General features: G+C 39.7%; 1 protein-coding gene across 1 annotated transcript in view; it reads left to right on the top strand.

The window, feature by feature from the left end:
• Positions 1 to 14132, top strand: part of emc2 (ER membrane protein complex subunit 2) — a 44613-nt gene that overhangs the window by 23245 nt on the left and 7236 nt on the right. The window contains exons 8-10 of the mRNA XM_079836391.1: positions 3180 to 3261; positions 4569 to 4679; positions 6527 to 6631. Of these exons, the coding sequence (XP_079692517.1) occupies positions 3180 to 3261; positions 4569 to 4679; positions 6527 to 6631 (298 nt within the window). The remainder of the gene's footprint in view (positions 1 to 3179; positions 3262 to 4568; positions 4680 to 6526; positions 6632 to 14132) is intronic.

Raw genomic sequence — 14132 nt, 5'->3', positions numbered from 1 at the left:
ATATTGTTAGTATGACTTTTAGTAAAACCAGTAAAAACGCCCACTGTTGTGATTGGCTGACATCTTTGTATTTTAAATGAGCGGAGGGGGCGTGGTTTAACTTGGTCTACGAGGCACGAGCAGGCACGAGCTGCTGCCAGAGAGACGGATGGACCTGAGTTCACTTCACATCAGTTCTCAGCATGTCTGAACTGTTTTAGTTACAGCATATACTTCAGGTTATTAGTCTATTTCTAGTCGGAGGGACTGTCACTCATGTCAGAAAGTTAGTAACTTTAGTAAATTATGGATCAGCGCTGACTGGAGACGCGAACCGTTTAGAACGATTCAGTCCGATTTGGTGAACTGATTCGGTTCACTAAAAAGAACTGGTTCAAAAGAAAGATCGTTCGCGAACCGGACATCACTAACGTACCAGAGATGGAGCTCAGCGATTGCTAACAAAGTTATTTATTGTAACTACTGAGTTATGAGAGCGCTGTCAGTCAGCGCGAGTTTATTGTGTTTGTATCTGAGAGTTCTGAATAAACACGAGTCCCAGTCACACCGAGTCCGTCTTCATCATTATTACCAACTTTGTAACACATGCAAAGTACCATTACAGCTGTCGAGATGAACGAGTTAAAAGTAAGTGTTGATAATACCATTATTTTTAAAATAAAATAAAAGCGTCAGTGACGCGCGTTGAGTACACAGCGCAAACAAATACACAACAGCAGTAATCGAATGTAATCCAGTTTATTGTGGGGCTAGGCTGGCTAGCCCGGATATGCTCACACTTACCCCCCGTCTGCTTAATCTCACGCCGCGTTTGGTGCCTCCGCTGTGGGCCAGATGCAGTACTGGGGGTCGGGGATGTTGAAGGCCACCGGCCAGTGCAGCCCGAGCTTCGGCGTGTGTGAGGTTTATCTCTAAAGATGTTTTTCTCTGCCGATGTTGAGCAGAAACTCATGACTGTATGCACATTTTAGAACCGATTGACGCGACGAGGACGTACAAAAACACTGACTCACAAGATAGAAAACACCGTTCTGTCGGGAGAGAGAGAAGCGGCAGCGTGTGCACGAATAATAAATAATTAGCTACACATCAGAAATCACTGATCACAGATCAGAAGGAACTGAAAAAAGACTTCTGTTTTCATTTGTACATCCAAACACTGAGAAACTGCCAACGTTCACTCGTTCACAACCCATGATCTCTCTCCAGCGTTTGCATGGGCGTGCCAGATTCTCTGGGCGGAGGAAAGGGAGGGAACCGTTCCTGCTTGGACGTCAACACAGGAGACTTCAGGATTGGCTCGTCTGGCCTGTCATTTTCTCAAAGGCAGAGAAAGACAGCCAGAACTCGGGTTTACACCGATCAACATTTCTATCCTCTTTGGGACAATATTCAGGCTAGGGGAACTCATATTAATGTTGAAAAACCTCATAAAATGAAAATTTCATGCCATGGGACCTTTAAACATTTGCCTATTTAAATCCAAACAGCACCTTTTTTTTTGGCCGGGCAGTGTATCTCAGAACTGAAGTGTCAAAATGTGACTTTTTTCCCCCAATTTGACTTGCTCACAGTCACAATGTGACCTTCAATGTGACCTTACATCTCACAATTTGACTTTGTAAAAATCTCAGTTTGAATTTGACTAATTTTACTCTGAATATCAAAACGTGACCTTATATTTTGCAATTTTAAGATCTCCAAATGTGACACTTCCATAATTTGACTTTCTCACAATTTGACTTGTTAAAATCTCACAATGTGACTTTATAACTCACAATTTGACTTGCTCGCACAGTGTGACCTCCCAATTTGACGTATGTCACAGTGTGACTACATCTTTCTTTCAATGATTTTTATTTTATTTTAAACTTTTTCTCGCAATTAGTCACATTTTGACATACAGGCACAGTTACATTTTTTTGTACTCTGAGGCAGAAACAGCCACCCATAAATGGAGCACTGGTAGAGTTGGCGTTGTATGTTGAATGCTCAGGTATAGTGGTTGTTAAGTTAAGCAGTGATGTGGGTTGATGCCTGCCTTGCTTTCTCTCTCTCTCTCGCTCGCTCGCTCTCTCTCTCGCTCTCTCTCTCGCTCTTTGCATTGCTCCGCCACAGTTTACGCCATAGCAGGAGCACATCTGAAAGTCTTTATGGAGAGGAAATGGTAATTGCAAGCAGCATTCAACCTTCTGAGTGGCCTGATCTCACTGGCTCACTCCTCCAACCTCTTTGACTTGCTTGTTCTCTCACTCTCATTCTCTCCTCTCTTTGTTTTTAAAGTCCCTTGAACATTTCCTAAACTGCTAGCTCATCATCTCTGTGCGAGTCAACAACGGCAATGCCCTTTTTCCACCAAAGAAAGCCTTGTTTGCGTCAACACGATTTTTCCCAACAGTTGTTAGCCATAAGATTAGCATCCACAACCTGATTGGACGTGCTCCAGCTCTGTTTTAAGATTTGATGTGTTGCGATAACTTGATATGTGTGCGCGAGCACGTACATTGCGGGGCTCTGTGTGATCCTCGCACGGAATTAGACAGAAATGTTGCCTAACGGTAGCTAAAAAAGCTGTGCGGTTTCGAGGACTCGAGGCGGTAACGAGGCTTTCAACCCCTTCCACAGCTTTTTGATACATTTGGCTCATTTTTGTGTCTTGCGGCTTTGTCGTAATAGTCCTGCAGTTCTTTTAGAAATTGTTTGGTTTTTTGGTGGGAGCAATGGGGAATTTTGCAGGCCCATGTTGTATACTTATAAAGGAGAGAGTGTCTGAGACGTGAAACTGTAAATTAGTGTGAGGTCAATGGCTTAGCAGTGATCTCATGTGGGAACAGCTTTTGAGAAGGACCTCAGGACCGCCTCGAGATGTCAATGAAGAACCCAGGGACAGATTGGCAGACTAGATTGTCATTCATCTTTGAATCTAGGGCAGAAATGCCACCTCTGTTGCAAAGCTCCGTTCATCATTTGACCATATGGGTGTTCATACACAGATTTCCATTAACCCTCATAAAAGCTGATGAAAGAGAAACCTCAAACTGTTCAGTCCCAGATTGTCAACGAGTCTGAGCATCAGTTTGCATAATCAGCCACAGAGCTACTGGGAGATGTTTTATATGTGTATGTGTGATCTTCATAGTTTTTTCCCCCCTCCCTCTCATGTTGTTTCACTCCCACAGTTATGCAAAAGCAGCTTTTTGTCTTGAAGAACTGATGATGACGAACCCACACAATCACCTGTACTGTGAACAGTATGCCGAGGTACAATTTATTTCTGCCTGCCTGAAATAAATGTTCTTTTCAGTTTAATTAAGGTGATTAAAAAAGCCATCTGAAGCAATCTTTCAATAAATTGTATCAATGATAAAGGAGACGAACCAAAGAATTTTGCACTGTGATGTCACTCTTTTAAAACTACTATCACAAAATTATTCAAAGTGAACTAGGTTTTCACAACAAGGACAGTTTTCATGGGTTTTTATCTAAATCTATTAAAAATATTTTTGATAAAAAATAAATATTAGAGGAAAAACTTGTTGGTTTTAAAAATGTTGCTTTGGCACTTAGCTGAAATAAAATGTTTAAGTTGAGGTGCTAAAATTGCTAAAAATGTAATCAATTAAATGGACATACATATATTTTTTTTAAATCCCCAAAATAATATTGACAGGAGGACACAAAAAGACAACTTACCCTTATTAAGCTAAATTCAAAGTATTATTAAATACTATTATAGTATATAAATAATACTAAAACAAAGCTGGTTGATACATATTTAAATATATAAAATGTTTGAATATTTGCTTTAATTTGTAAAATTGATGAATAAATGACAACATATTAACTACATTTAAAGGATATTTTCATCATAAGACTGACTAAAACAACAACGAAAATGAACACAGATTGTGACTCGAGTGACCAAAAATTTTAATACATTTTAAATGGTTGAGATAAAACAATTATGCCTTTAGAAAAAAATGGTGACACACATAAAAGGTTAAATAGAAACATAAATATACAATAAATATATATTTAAATATATACACAAACTATTAACTTTGTTTAAATAATTTATTTTTAAAATGGTTGTCAAATTTTTGTTGATAGGTTTATAAAGAATAGGTTTATTAGTTTAAAAAAGTGTATATATAAAGATATAAGTTGGCATCAGCTATTCTTATCTTCTTAGAGTTTTTTTTTTTTTTTTTTTTTTTTTGTCCAAACCAGCCTTGACTGTAACTTGTTCAGCCACTTGGAGTTGTATTTCTATTAAATCAATGTGGGTGGCCCCCACCCACCGTAAAATCTCATTGGTCCAACATTCCTATTAAACATCCAATATATTCAATTGAGTTTGATTTTGTCCCTTTTGCAACAGACAGAAATCTTTGGCCAACTCTCTTCAACTTTGCACTCTCTGACTTGCTGCATCCATCATGTTGTATGCTTGTATAGGATCATTCTTGTTTATTTAGATCATGTTCTGTTTATTTAGCTCTCATGTCAGCTTTAAGGGTGCCTATAACACAACATCACCTTTCTGTTTCCTCTGCCATCTCCCCCAGGTAAAGTACACCCAGGGAGGTCTGGAAAACCTCGAGCTGGCCAGGAAGTATTTTGCGCAGGCACTGAAGCTTAACAACAGAAACATGAGGGCCTTGTTCGGCCTTTACATGGTAAGTTGTTCAGAAAACAGACACCTTCTCTATTGCTTTTTTTTTTTTTTTTATGGACGTGAATGGTTGCAGAGGCAGTGATTGGTTCACACAGGGGCAGTTGTTTCCAGTCCTTGTGTTGGAAAATCTCTGACTTGTAATTTTTTGCTGTATTGTAACCCACCAGCCCTTTGTAGGGCATTTCTATGTTTATTCCAGAGATAAACAAACCTTTGAAAATAAAAGAATGGTAGAGAAATGGCAACCCCTCCGTCACACGTGGCTCTCCTGGAAAGGTTCAGGCAATATGTGTGCTGAATAAGCCTTTCATCTGTATTTATTTAAACAGGAAGTTGTCCATTAACACCAATGCATCATTTGTAAGTGACTCCTGACATATGAACACAAACAGCCAGCCAGGGGCCCACTGTTCAAACATACACACACATACACACACACGCTTCAGTAGTTCAAACACAGAACCATGACAGTCATCAGCGCTCTTTGATGTGCGATTTGCACGTGTGACAAGACCCGCAATAGAAGGATGTTGGTCAGTACAACAAAACCAATCGCCTGTTTCCCGGTCATATGTAGAGAAAAGAGTAGCACCCGACAAAAACATAAGATGAAACATGAGAAATTGTGACCAATCTTTCAATAAATTGGATCAATGAAAAAGGAGACGAACCAAACAATTTTGCATTGTGATGTCACACTTTTAAAACTACTATCACAAAAGTGAACTAGGTTTTCACAACAAGGACAGTTTTCATGTGTTTTTATCTAAATCTATTAAAAATATTTTTGATCATTGAAATGAAGGTAAAATAAAAAATATATATTAGAGGAAAAACTTGTTGCTTTTAAAAATGTTGCTTTGGCACCTAGCTGAAATAAAATGTTTACGTTGAGGTGCTAAAATTGCTAAAAATTAAATGGACATACATATATATATTTTTTTTTAAATCCCCAAACTAATAATGACAGGAGGACCTAAAAAGAGAACTTAAACTTACTAAGCTAATTCAGAATATTATTAAATACTATTATAGTATATAAATTATAATAACATAAAGCTGGTTGATACATATTTAAATATATGTTTGAATATTTGCTTTAATTTGTAAAATTGATGAATAAATGACAAAATATTAACTACATTTAAAGGATATTTTCATCATAAGACTGACAAAAACAAAATGAAAAATAGACACGTATTGTGACTCGAGTGACCGAAAATGTTCCTTAACAGGGCCTATTTGCCACATCTCACCAACCTTGCACACCCCAAAATCCAGAAGCCGAGGGATTTGCTGCCAGAAACCAAGATGAGTTTGATTGGTGTGCAGTTAAAGTTTCAGCACATCCATGAGGAAGGGCTTTCATGCTAGCCGACAGAGTCCTGCAAGCTCTGTTGAGCGGGTCTAATAGCAATAACGAGGGAAAGATGGAGGATTTGTGGTTGTGGAACAAAGATCTTGTAGCGGCTGGAGAGCATGATTCACGTTGCGCTATGCCGTTCACACGCCGCCTCCCTGACACTCCCAGGCCTGTCAGCACCGCCTTTCCTATCTCTGATGCGAGACGCATCAGGCTGCGTTAACACAGCGCCTACGCTTTTTTTCACTACTCAACCAGGCTCAAAACCCTCACATTTTCCACCCTTTAAAAATACCCTCCATTGCCATCAGGGTTTAGCCACCCTTACATTATGTGGGCTTTAAGTGGGAGCCGATGGGTTTTATCTCGTGGCTCTTTATTGACACTTTCCAGGAATGGTGATACTCTTATCTTTATGTTTCCCCCAACACTGTGGTTCATCTCACCCTTGTTTGTTGTCTCTTTCTTGTCCTCTTCTCCCGCAGTCGGCGAGTCACATCGCTGCCAGCCCAAAAGTTAGCGCAAAGGTGAAGAAGGACAACGTGAAGTACGCCGCATGGGCCACCTCTCAGATTAGCAGAGCCTATCAGGTGAGAGGTGTGCATGAGTTACTGGGCAGTTTAACCTAAATATCTCCCAAAAAATGTTTGTTTAACATAACAGTGGTAATGCCAATTCGGTGTGAAACAACATTTAAGAAATTAAATATATTTATGGAGAAAATAAGTAAATATAATTTATATATTTATGTATGTATTTATATATTTATTTTCTCCATAAATTAAAATGAATTTCTTAAATGTTCATTTATTAAATGTAATGTATGTACACCAATCAGGCATAACATTATGACCACTGACAGGTGAAGTGAATAACACTGATTATTTCTCCATCATGGCACCTGTTAGTGGGTGGGATATAATAGGCAGCAAGTGAAAATGTTCTCCTCAAATTGATGTGTTAGAAGCAGAAAATTTGGCAAGCGCAAGGATCAGGGTCATGGGTGGCCAAGGCTCATTGATGCACGTGGGGAGCGAAGGCTGGCCCGTGTGGTTTGTTGCGTATGGGGCTGCATAGCCGCAGACCAGTCAGGGTGCCCATGCTGACCCCGGTCCACTGCCGAAAGCACCAAAAGTGGCCATGTGAGCATCAGAACTGGACCACAGAGCAATCGAAGAAGGTGGTCTGGACTGACGAATCACGTTTTCTTTTACATCACGTGGATGGCCGACTGCTTGTGCGTCGCTTACCTGGGGAACACATGGCACCAGGATGCACTATGGGAAGAAGGCAAGCTGGAAGAGGCAGTGTGATGCTTTGGGCAATGTTCTGCTGAGAAACCTTGGCTCCTGCCATCCATGTTGATGTTACTTTGACACCTACCTAAGCATTGTTGCAGACCATGAACCCCCTTTCATGGAAACGGTAGTCCCTGGTGGCTGTGGCCTCTTTCAGCAGGATAATGCGCCCTGCCACAAAGCAAAAATGGTTCAGGAATGGTTTGAGGAGCACAACAATGACGTGAGGTTTGAGGTTTTGACTTGGCCTCCAAATTCCCAAGATCTCAATCCAATTGAGCATCTGTGGGATGTGCTAAACAAACAAGTCCGATCCATGGAGGTCCCACCTCGCAACTTACAGGACTTAAATGATTTGCTGCTAACGTCTTGGTGCCAGATACCACAGCACACCTTCAGGGGGTCTAGTACAGTCCATTCCTTGAGGGGTCAGGGCTGTTTTGGCAGCAAAAGGGGGACTAACACAAAATTCATAATGTTATGCCTGATCGGTGTGTGTATATATGTGTTTTGTTGTATGGAGTGTGTGTGTGTGTGTGTGTGTGTGTGTGTGTGTGTGTGTGTGTGTGTGTGTGTGTGTGTGTGTGTGGGTCAGGGCTGTTTTGGCAGCAAAAGGGGGACTAACACAAAATTCATAATGTTATGCCTGATCGGTGTGTGTATATATGTGTGTGTGTGTGTGTGTGTGTGTGTGTGTGTGTGTGTGTGTGTGTGTGTGTGTGTGTGTGTGTGTGTGTGTGTGTGTGTGTGTGTGTGTGTGTGTGTGTGTGTGTGTGTGTGTGTGTGTGTGTAAAATTAAATATATACACTACTGTTCAAAAGTTCGAAAAAAAGGATCATGTTTCCACAAAAATATTAAAGGGGCTATATGCAACTTTTACCCCAAAATAAACGTAACAATAGCCTTTTTATTTTACTATTTATGACTCAAACATCTCCTGATGAGCATACTGACACCTTGTCTGCTCACAGTGGGTGCACCTATAAGCCTGTATCCTATTTTTCTTATTTTCTGTCGGGTCGGATTTTCCCCGCGCTGTCTGCGGATGTGACGTCACCACCGCTGCGAGAGCGAGCAGAAAATAAGAGCAGTTCTGTTTTTTGGCCACAGGTGTCAGTCGCGAGTTTAAATTTCAGAAAAACGCATATAGCCCCTTTAAGCAGCACAATTTTTTTAACACTGATAATAATAAAAATATATTACTTAAGCATCAAATCAGCATGATTCATGATGCATCATGTTAAAATACATCAAAAATACAGAAAAGTGCTATGAAATACTATATTTGATCTTTTACTTAAATATATACAAAATTAAAAACATTACTGACTCAACTTTAGAACGGTAGTGTATTTATCACACTTTTGTTGTGTAACGTTTGAATCAGAACACTTATTACTGTTTTCTGTTTGTTGTTGGATCTTTTCAATCTTACCGAAGATGTACTGTGCTATAGCAGAATCTCTACCTAGTCATACTGCCCAGCCCTAGTTACTGGCAATGCTGTTTGGCTGCCCAGGTTCTTGCTTTTTCTCTTTTGCAGGGCACAATCTGATATACAGACAGTACAGCACATCCCCAGACAGTGAGCGTATGCCATGCCTTCACGCTGGGTCTGTGCTGAACACGCGTGCCTGGGCAGAGCGCAGCTAATGTGTTGACTTAAGCCCACAGGGCCTGGCATTGTGTTACGCAGCTGTTTTCTATGTCTGCATGTTAAAGCGCCACTATCCCTATGAAGCATAACAGCTGGTGCCAAACACAGGCCTCAGGAGTTAGCAAGGGGAAAATATGCAGCGTGCACACCACGGCTGCGAAGGGAGGCAATAATGATAGCAGAAGAGAGGAAAAAGTGAAGTGCAGCGCGCATGGTATCACTAAAGCGGTTTATAGTGTTGCCATGGTACACAATGTAAATATTATAGATTTATTAGAAATCTTAACTGCCATCAGGGTGATATACATTGCTTATTTAAGGATTGACAGTTAAAAGTGTAATAAAGGGGTCCTTAGTCAGCAAATGAGGCCATCAGGGGCCACACACACGCACAAGCGTACCATTGGAGTGTTTCCTGTGCGGTTGGAGGACTCTTGTCACACTCTCTAGATAGAGCCTGCTTTCCTTTGACATGTTGGTGGGAGTCTCAGTTCCAAAGAGGGGCTCTTTAGATGCATGCCACAAGACCAAAGTCTGACCAGAACTGGATCTTGCTGTTAACACTTTCCCCGCCAAACACAGAATTTTCCAGCTGTCCGTGTTTTCACTGTCATATGCTAGGGGGCGATATGACACATCTTCTGAAAGAGTACAGCATCTCTTGATTAAAGCAATTGTGAAGAAGTTGCAGAAAAATATCATGTAATCAAATGCATATGTAAAATAACGCAATCTCCAACATATAAGTCAAAACTGCTGAATGTTACTAAATGAAATGTCGACCCAGGATGAGCTACAGGACCGCAAGCATTAGGGGTGTTGATGAACTCGATTTTTTTTTTTTATCATTGTTCTGAATCGGATCCAGATGCAGTCTTTGACAAAAATGTATTTTTCTCAACTTTTTGCGCAAAATGTTGCTTTTTTTTCATGAAATGTATATACCCATATTCAGCGTTGATAAAAAAAAAAAGAATGCATGAAGCTAGAATAAAACAGGGTTTTTTTGTTTAAAAGGATCCGTCCTTTATTTTTATACAGTGGCAAGAAAAAGTATGTGAACCAATTGCAGAATCTGTGAAAATGTGAATAATTTTAACTAAATAAAAGAGATCATATAAAATGCATGTTTTTTTTTAAATTTAGTACTGTCCTGAATAAGATATTTTACATAAAAATTTTTTACATATAGTCCACAAGACAAAAAAAATGGCTGATTTTATTAAAATAACTCCCGTTCAAAAGTTTCAAAAAAGTCAAAAGTACTGTGTGTTGTTCCCTGGATGACCCACGGCTGTTTTTTTTTGTTTTGTGATGGTTGTTCATGAGTCCCTTGTTTGTCCTGAGCAGTTAAACTGCCCAATGTTCTTCAGAAAAATCCTCCAGGTCCTGCACATTTTTCAGTTTTCCAGCTTCTTTTGCATATTTGAACCCTCTCCAGCAGGTACTGTATGATTTTGAGATCCATCTTTTCACACTGAGGACAATTGAGGGACTCAAACACAACTACTAAAAAAGGTTGAAACATTCACCGACGCTTCAGAAGGAAACACAATGCATTAAGAGCCGGGGGGTGAAAACTTATTGAATTTGAAGATTAAGGTAAATTGTACTCAATTTGTCTTCTGGGAAACATGCAAGTATCTTCTATTGCTTCTGAAGGGCAGTACTAAATGAAAATAAAAAGATATTTAAACAAAATAAGAAACATTTGGACATCTTCATCCTGTTCAAAAGTTTTCACCCCCAGCTCTTAATGCATCAGTGGAAAACTAAAGAATGTGCCAGACCTGGAGGATTTTTCTGAAGAACATTCGGTGGGTTAACTGCTCAGGACAAACAATGGACTCATGAACAACCATTACAAAAAAAACAAAAAAAAACGTCCGTGGGTCATCCAGGGAACGACACAATGTATTAAGAATTAATGGTTCACAAACTTTTGAACGGGGGTTATCTTAATAAATTTAGCAATTTTTTTGTCTTGTGGACTAAATGTAAACATTTTTATGTAAAATATCTTATTCAGGACAGTACTAAATAAAAAATAACATGCATTTTGTATGATCTCTTTTATTTAGTTAAAATTATTTACATTTTCACAGATTCTGCAAGTGGTTCACATACTTTTTCTTGCCACTGTATATTGCATGTTCAGAAATTGATACAGCAAAATATTTTGGGGGCCATGAAAAAAATGAAAACTGTCATTACTTACCCTCATGTCGTTCCAGACCTGTATAACATTCTTTCCTCTGTAGAACACAAAAGAACACATTTTAACTGTTTTTGTCCATGCAATGAATGTCAATGGGGACCAAAACAATTGATTTAATTGTATAGATTAATAGGTTTGGACATGAGGGTGAGTAAAATGCCAGTTTTCATTTTTGGGTCAATTATACCTTTTAATACTAAAGGGACCTATAAAATGTGCATTGTTAACTTTTTACATTTTCTTTTATAGAATAAAATATTTAAGGACTGTTATCCACTTTCAAAAGTAACACATCGACCTTGTGGTCTCCAACCCTGAGGGTGTTTTAAAACTTGGCTGGTTTTCTGTTGGAATTTCCAGACCACCCAATAAATGGATATTAATGTTCCTTTCATTCCTGTCTTTTTTTACACAATCATCTTCTGTATCTTTCTCCTCTATTGACTGATCCGTATGCCTCAGGAGAGACTTTACCCGCGAGAACGTCATTGCTTATGGATGGCAGTCTTTCTGACAGTGTCCTAACCATAGCGTCAGCAACATCATGCGTCAGGGCTCTGTGACGGTACTTGATTCCTATTTTTGTCGTGTTACGCCCGGTAGTCAATCCCACAGTGAAATCTCATAGGCCAGAGATTATGCTCCATGTAGTTTTGTTTTACAGATAAAATACGTTTTGATTGATTTGGCTGATTGATAGTCACTTTGTGCAACATTTCACATTCAGTGAGGAGGGAAAAATCCTTTGACACTCAAAACTTAACGCATGTCTTGTAGTTATAGGGGATAGTTCACCCAAAAATGAAATATCTGTTGTCATTTACTCACTGCCATGTTGTTCCAAATATGTATGACTTTCTCTGTGTAACACAAAAGCAAATATGCATATATTTTCTATCTATGCGCTGCAATTTAATTGTGTCCAGTGTTGTTTTGGACCTCATTGACTTTCATTGTATGGGCAAAACCTTTCTTCAAAATATCTTGTTCCACAGTTTGGAACTACATGAGAGAATGATGACAGAATATACTTTTTTTGGTAAACTATCCCTTTCAGACAAGGTGTTGTACAGTGTTTTGTCAAAACAACAAAGATATCTGCTGTTGATACTTGGTTCTTGGGAGGTATTACATATGACACGTTGATATATATATATATTTTTTAAATATATGAGTCGGAGACTTTGATGTTGGTTTTTATGTTGTTGGTGTTGAGAGAACTTGAAATACTGTGTGAGAATCATGTGTGTCCTCTAATGACATAGATATGGTGAACGGGCTTTGAATATGCAGGTAAGAATTAACCTAAGGCTGTTCAGAATAAGCCATTTATCCTTAACCTTGTTCACTATACCTGAAAGCACCGTAGTTGTATTGAGAGGTCAACATAACCTGTTGTACTCCTTGCTTTGAAGAACTTCTGAGGTCTTTCAAAGAGAAGTTGAGTCACCCTTTAGCAGAGTAGCTTTGATTGATGAGGTCTTCTGGAGGTTAACGGTGCCTCCAACCTCTGGTGGTTAGCATACCATCATTTGATGGTTGAGGCAAGTCACTTTCTGGCCACGGTTGATGTCCTCGGACAACTGTTCGAAATGAATTTGATGGCACATTCTCTGCTCAACTCACTCCTTTTTCCTCTTAGTGCTTTCTGTCTTTGACTTTGAGGATAAATACATTACATTTATCCTTCTCTCTCTCAATATAGAGCTAATAATTCATTGCTGATATCACTCAGCCACAGCGGCTGTCAAGTCCTGAGTCAGTCCACGTTTCATAATAGTCATACAGACGGATGACTCACTTCACTGATGGATTAGGGTGCAACAGGGCTTCTGATGCGTAATGGCATAGCCCTCACTCACAGCAGATTGAGCGATACGACAGGGTTGGTCCATTATCTAACACTTAGAAACCAAAGGCACACACATACCGCTTAATTTCATGAGTGAGTAATTGCAATTACCTGGTCGCGTGTCAGCCACAATCAATGCAAACATTGGCATTGAGTCAGCATGCGTACCTGTCTAATTGCTTTGAAATGCATGATATGCATGGGCTGCTGAGCATTGAGTAGTCCTCTGTGCCATTAATAGATGCCCTTGACTTTTCACTCATCTAAAACGTGATGGAATCCATCGTTCAGAAGAAACCACACAGCTCACTTGCACAATAATGTGGGGATTTTGTGAGAATGCTGGGAACGGCAGCCTGGCACGTAAACCACATATCAGCTCTGTTAATCTAGCGATGTTTCCCAGTAAGAAAATAACATTTGTCTCTCTGTATGTGTACATGTCCAGCGGGACCCATGAATTACTTGCAAGGACACAGATATGCACTGCCAAGCCCAGAAACGGCACTGCCATGCTCTCTCGGCCATGCTCTGTGTGCTTCTTTTCTGTTTACCCAGTGAGTTCACTGGGATTGCTGGCTCCTTCTTTCTACAAGCGCACCCACAGCCCATTACGATGCAGATGTTTCCTCCAAGGAGGTCTCGAATACCTGGAGAAAGCCGTCTGTTAGCATTCCCATTTATCTCAATGGCAGTTGTTCGGCGGGTGCAATTTGAAATCTGACATCTTTGTTTGTGGGAACCACCAAAGCTAATCAGCTGGGCCCATTTTTAGTCATAGTTTCTGTCTCTTTAGGAAGAAAATCCTTTAAAATCTTTTAAAGCCCCCCTGTAGTCAATAATTGTATCCCGTAAAACTCATCTAAGAGCACCAAAATGACAAGATTTAAAGATTGTTCCTGTGAAAATATTATTCACGGCTTAAAATACGCGGATCCATGAATATGCAAATGAGCCCCGTCTCCACTCACTCATACAGGGTCGTCTACAAGTCGGTATATCAGAATAATGCGTTTTATGTATCGCTCTCTACAACGTCGGACACATAGCGGTAATTAATATGAT

Source organism: Gobio gobio (genome assembly GCF_949357685.1).
Source record: "Gobio gobio genome assembly, chromosome: 15".
In the NCBI taxonomy this organism is placed as follows: Eukaryota; Metazoa; Chordata; class Actinopteri; order Cypriniformes; family Gobionidae; genus Gobio; species Gobio gobio.
Note: the sequence above shows the minus strand (reverse complement) of the source record. Positions and strands in the feature narration are given on the sequence as shown.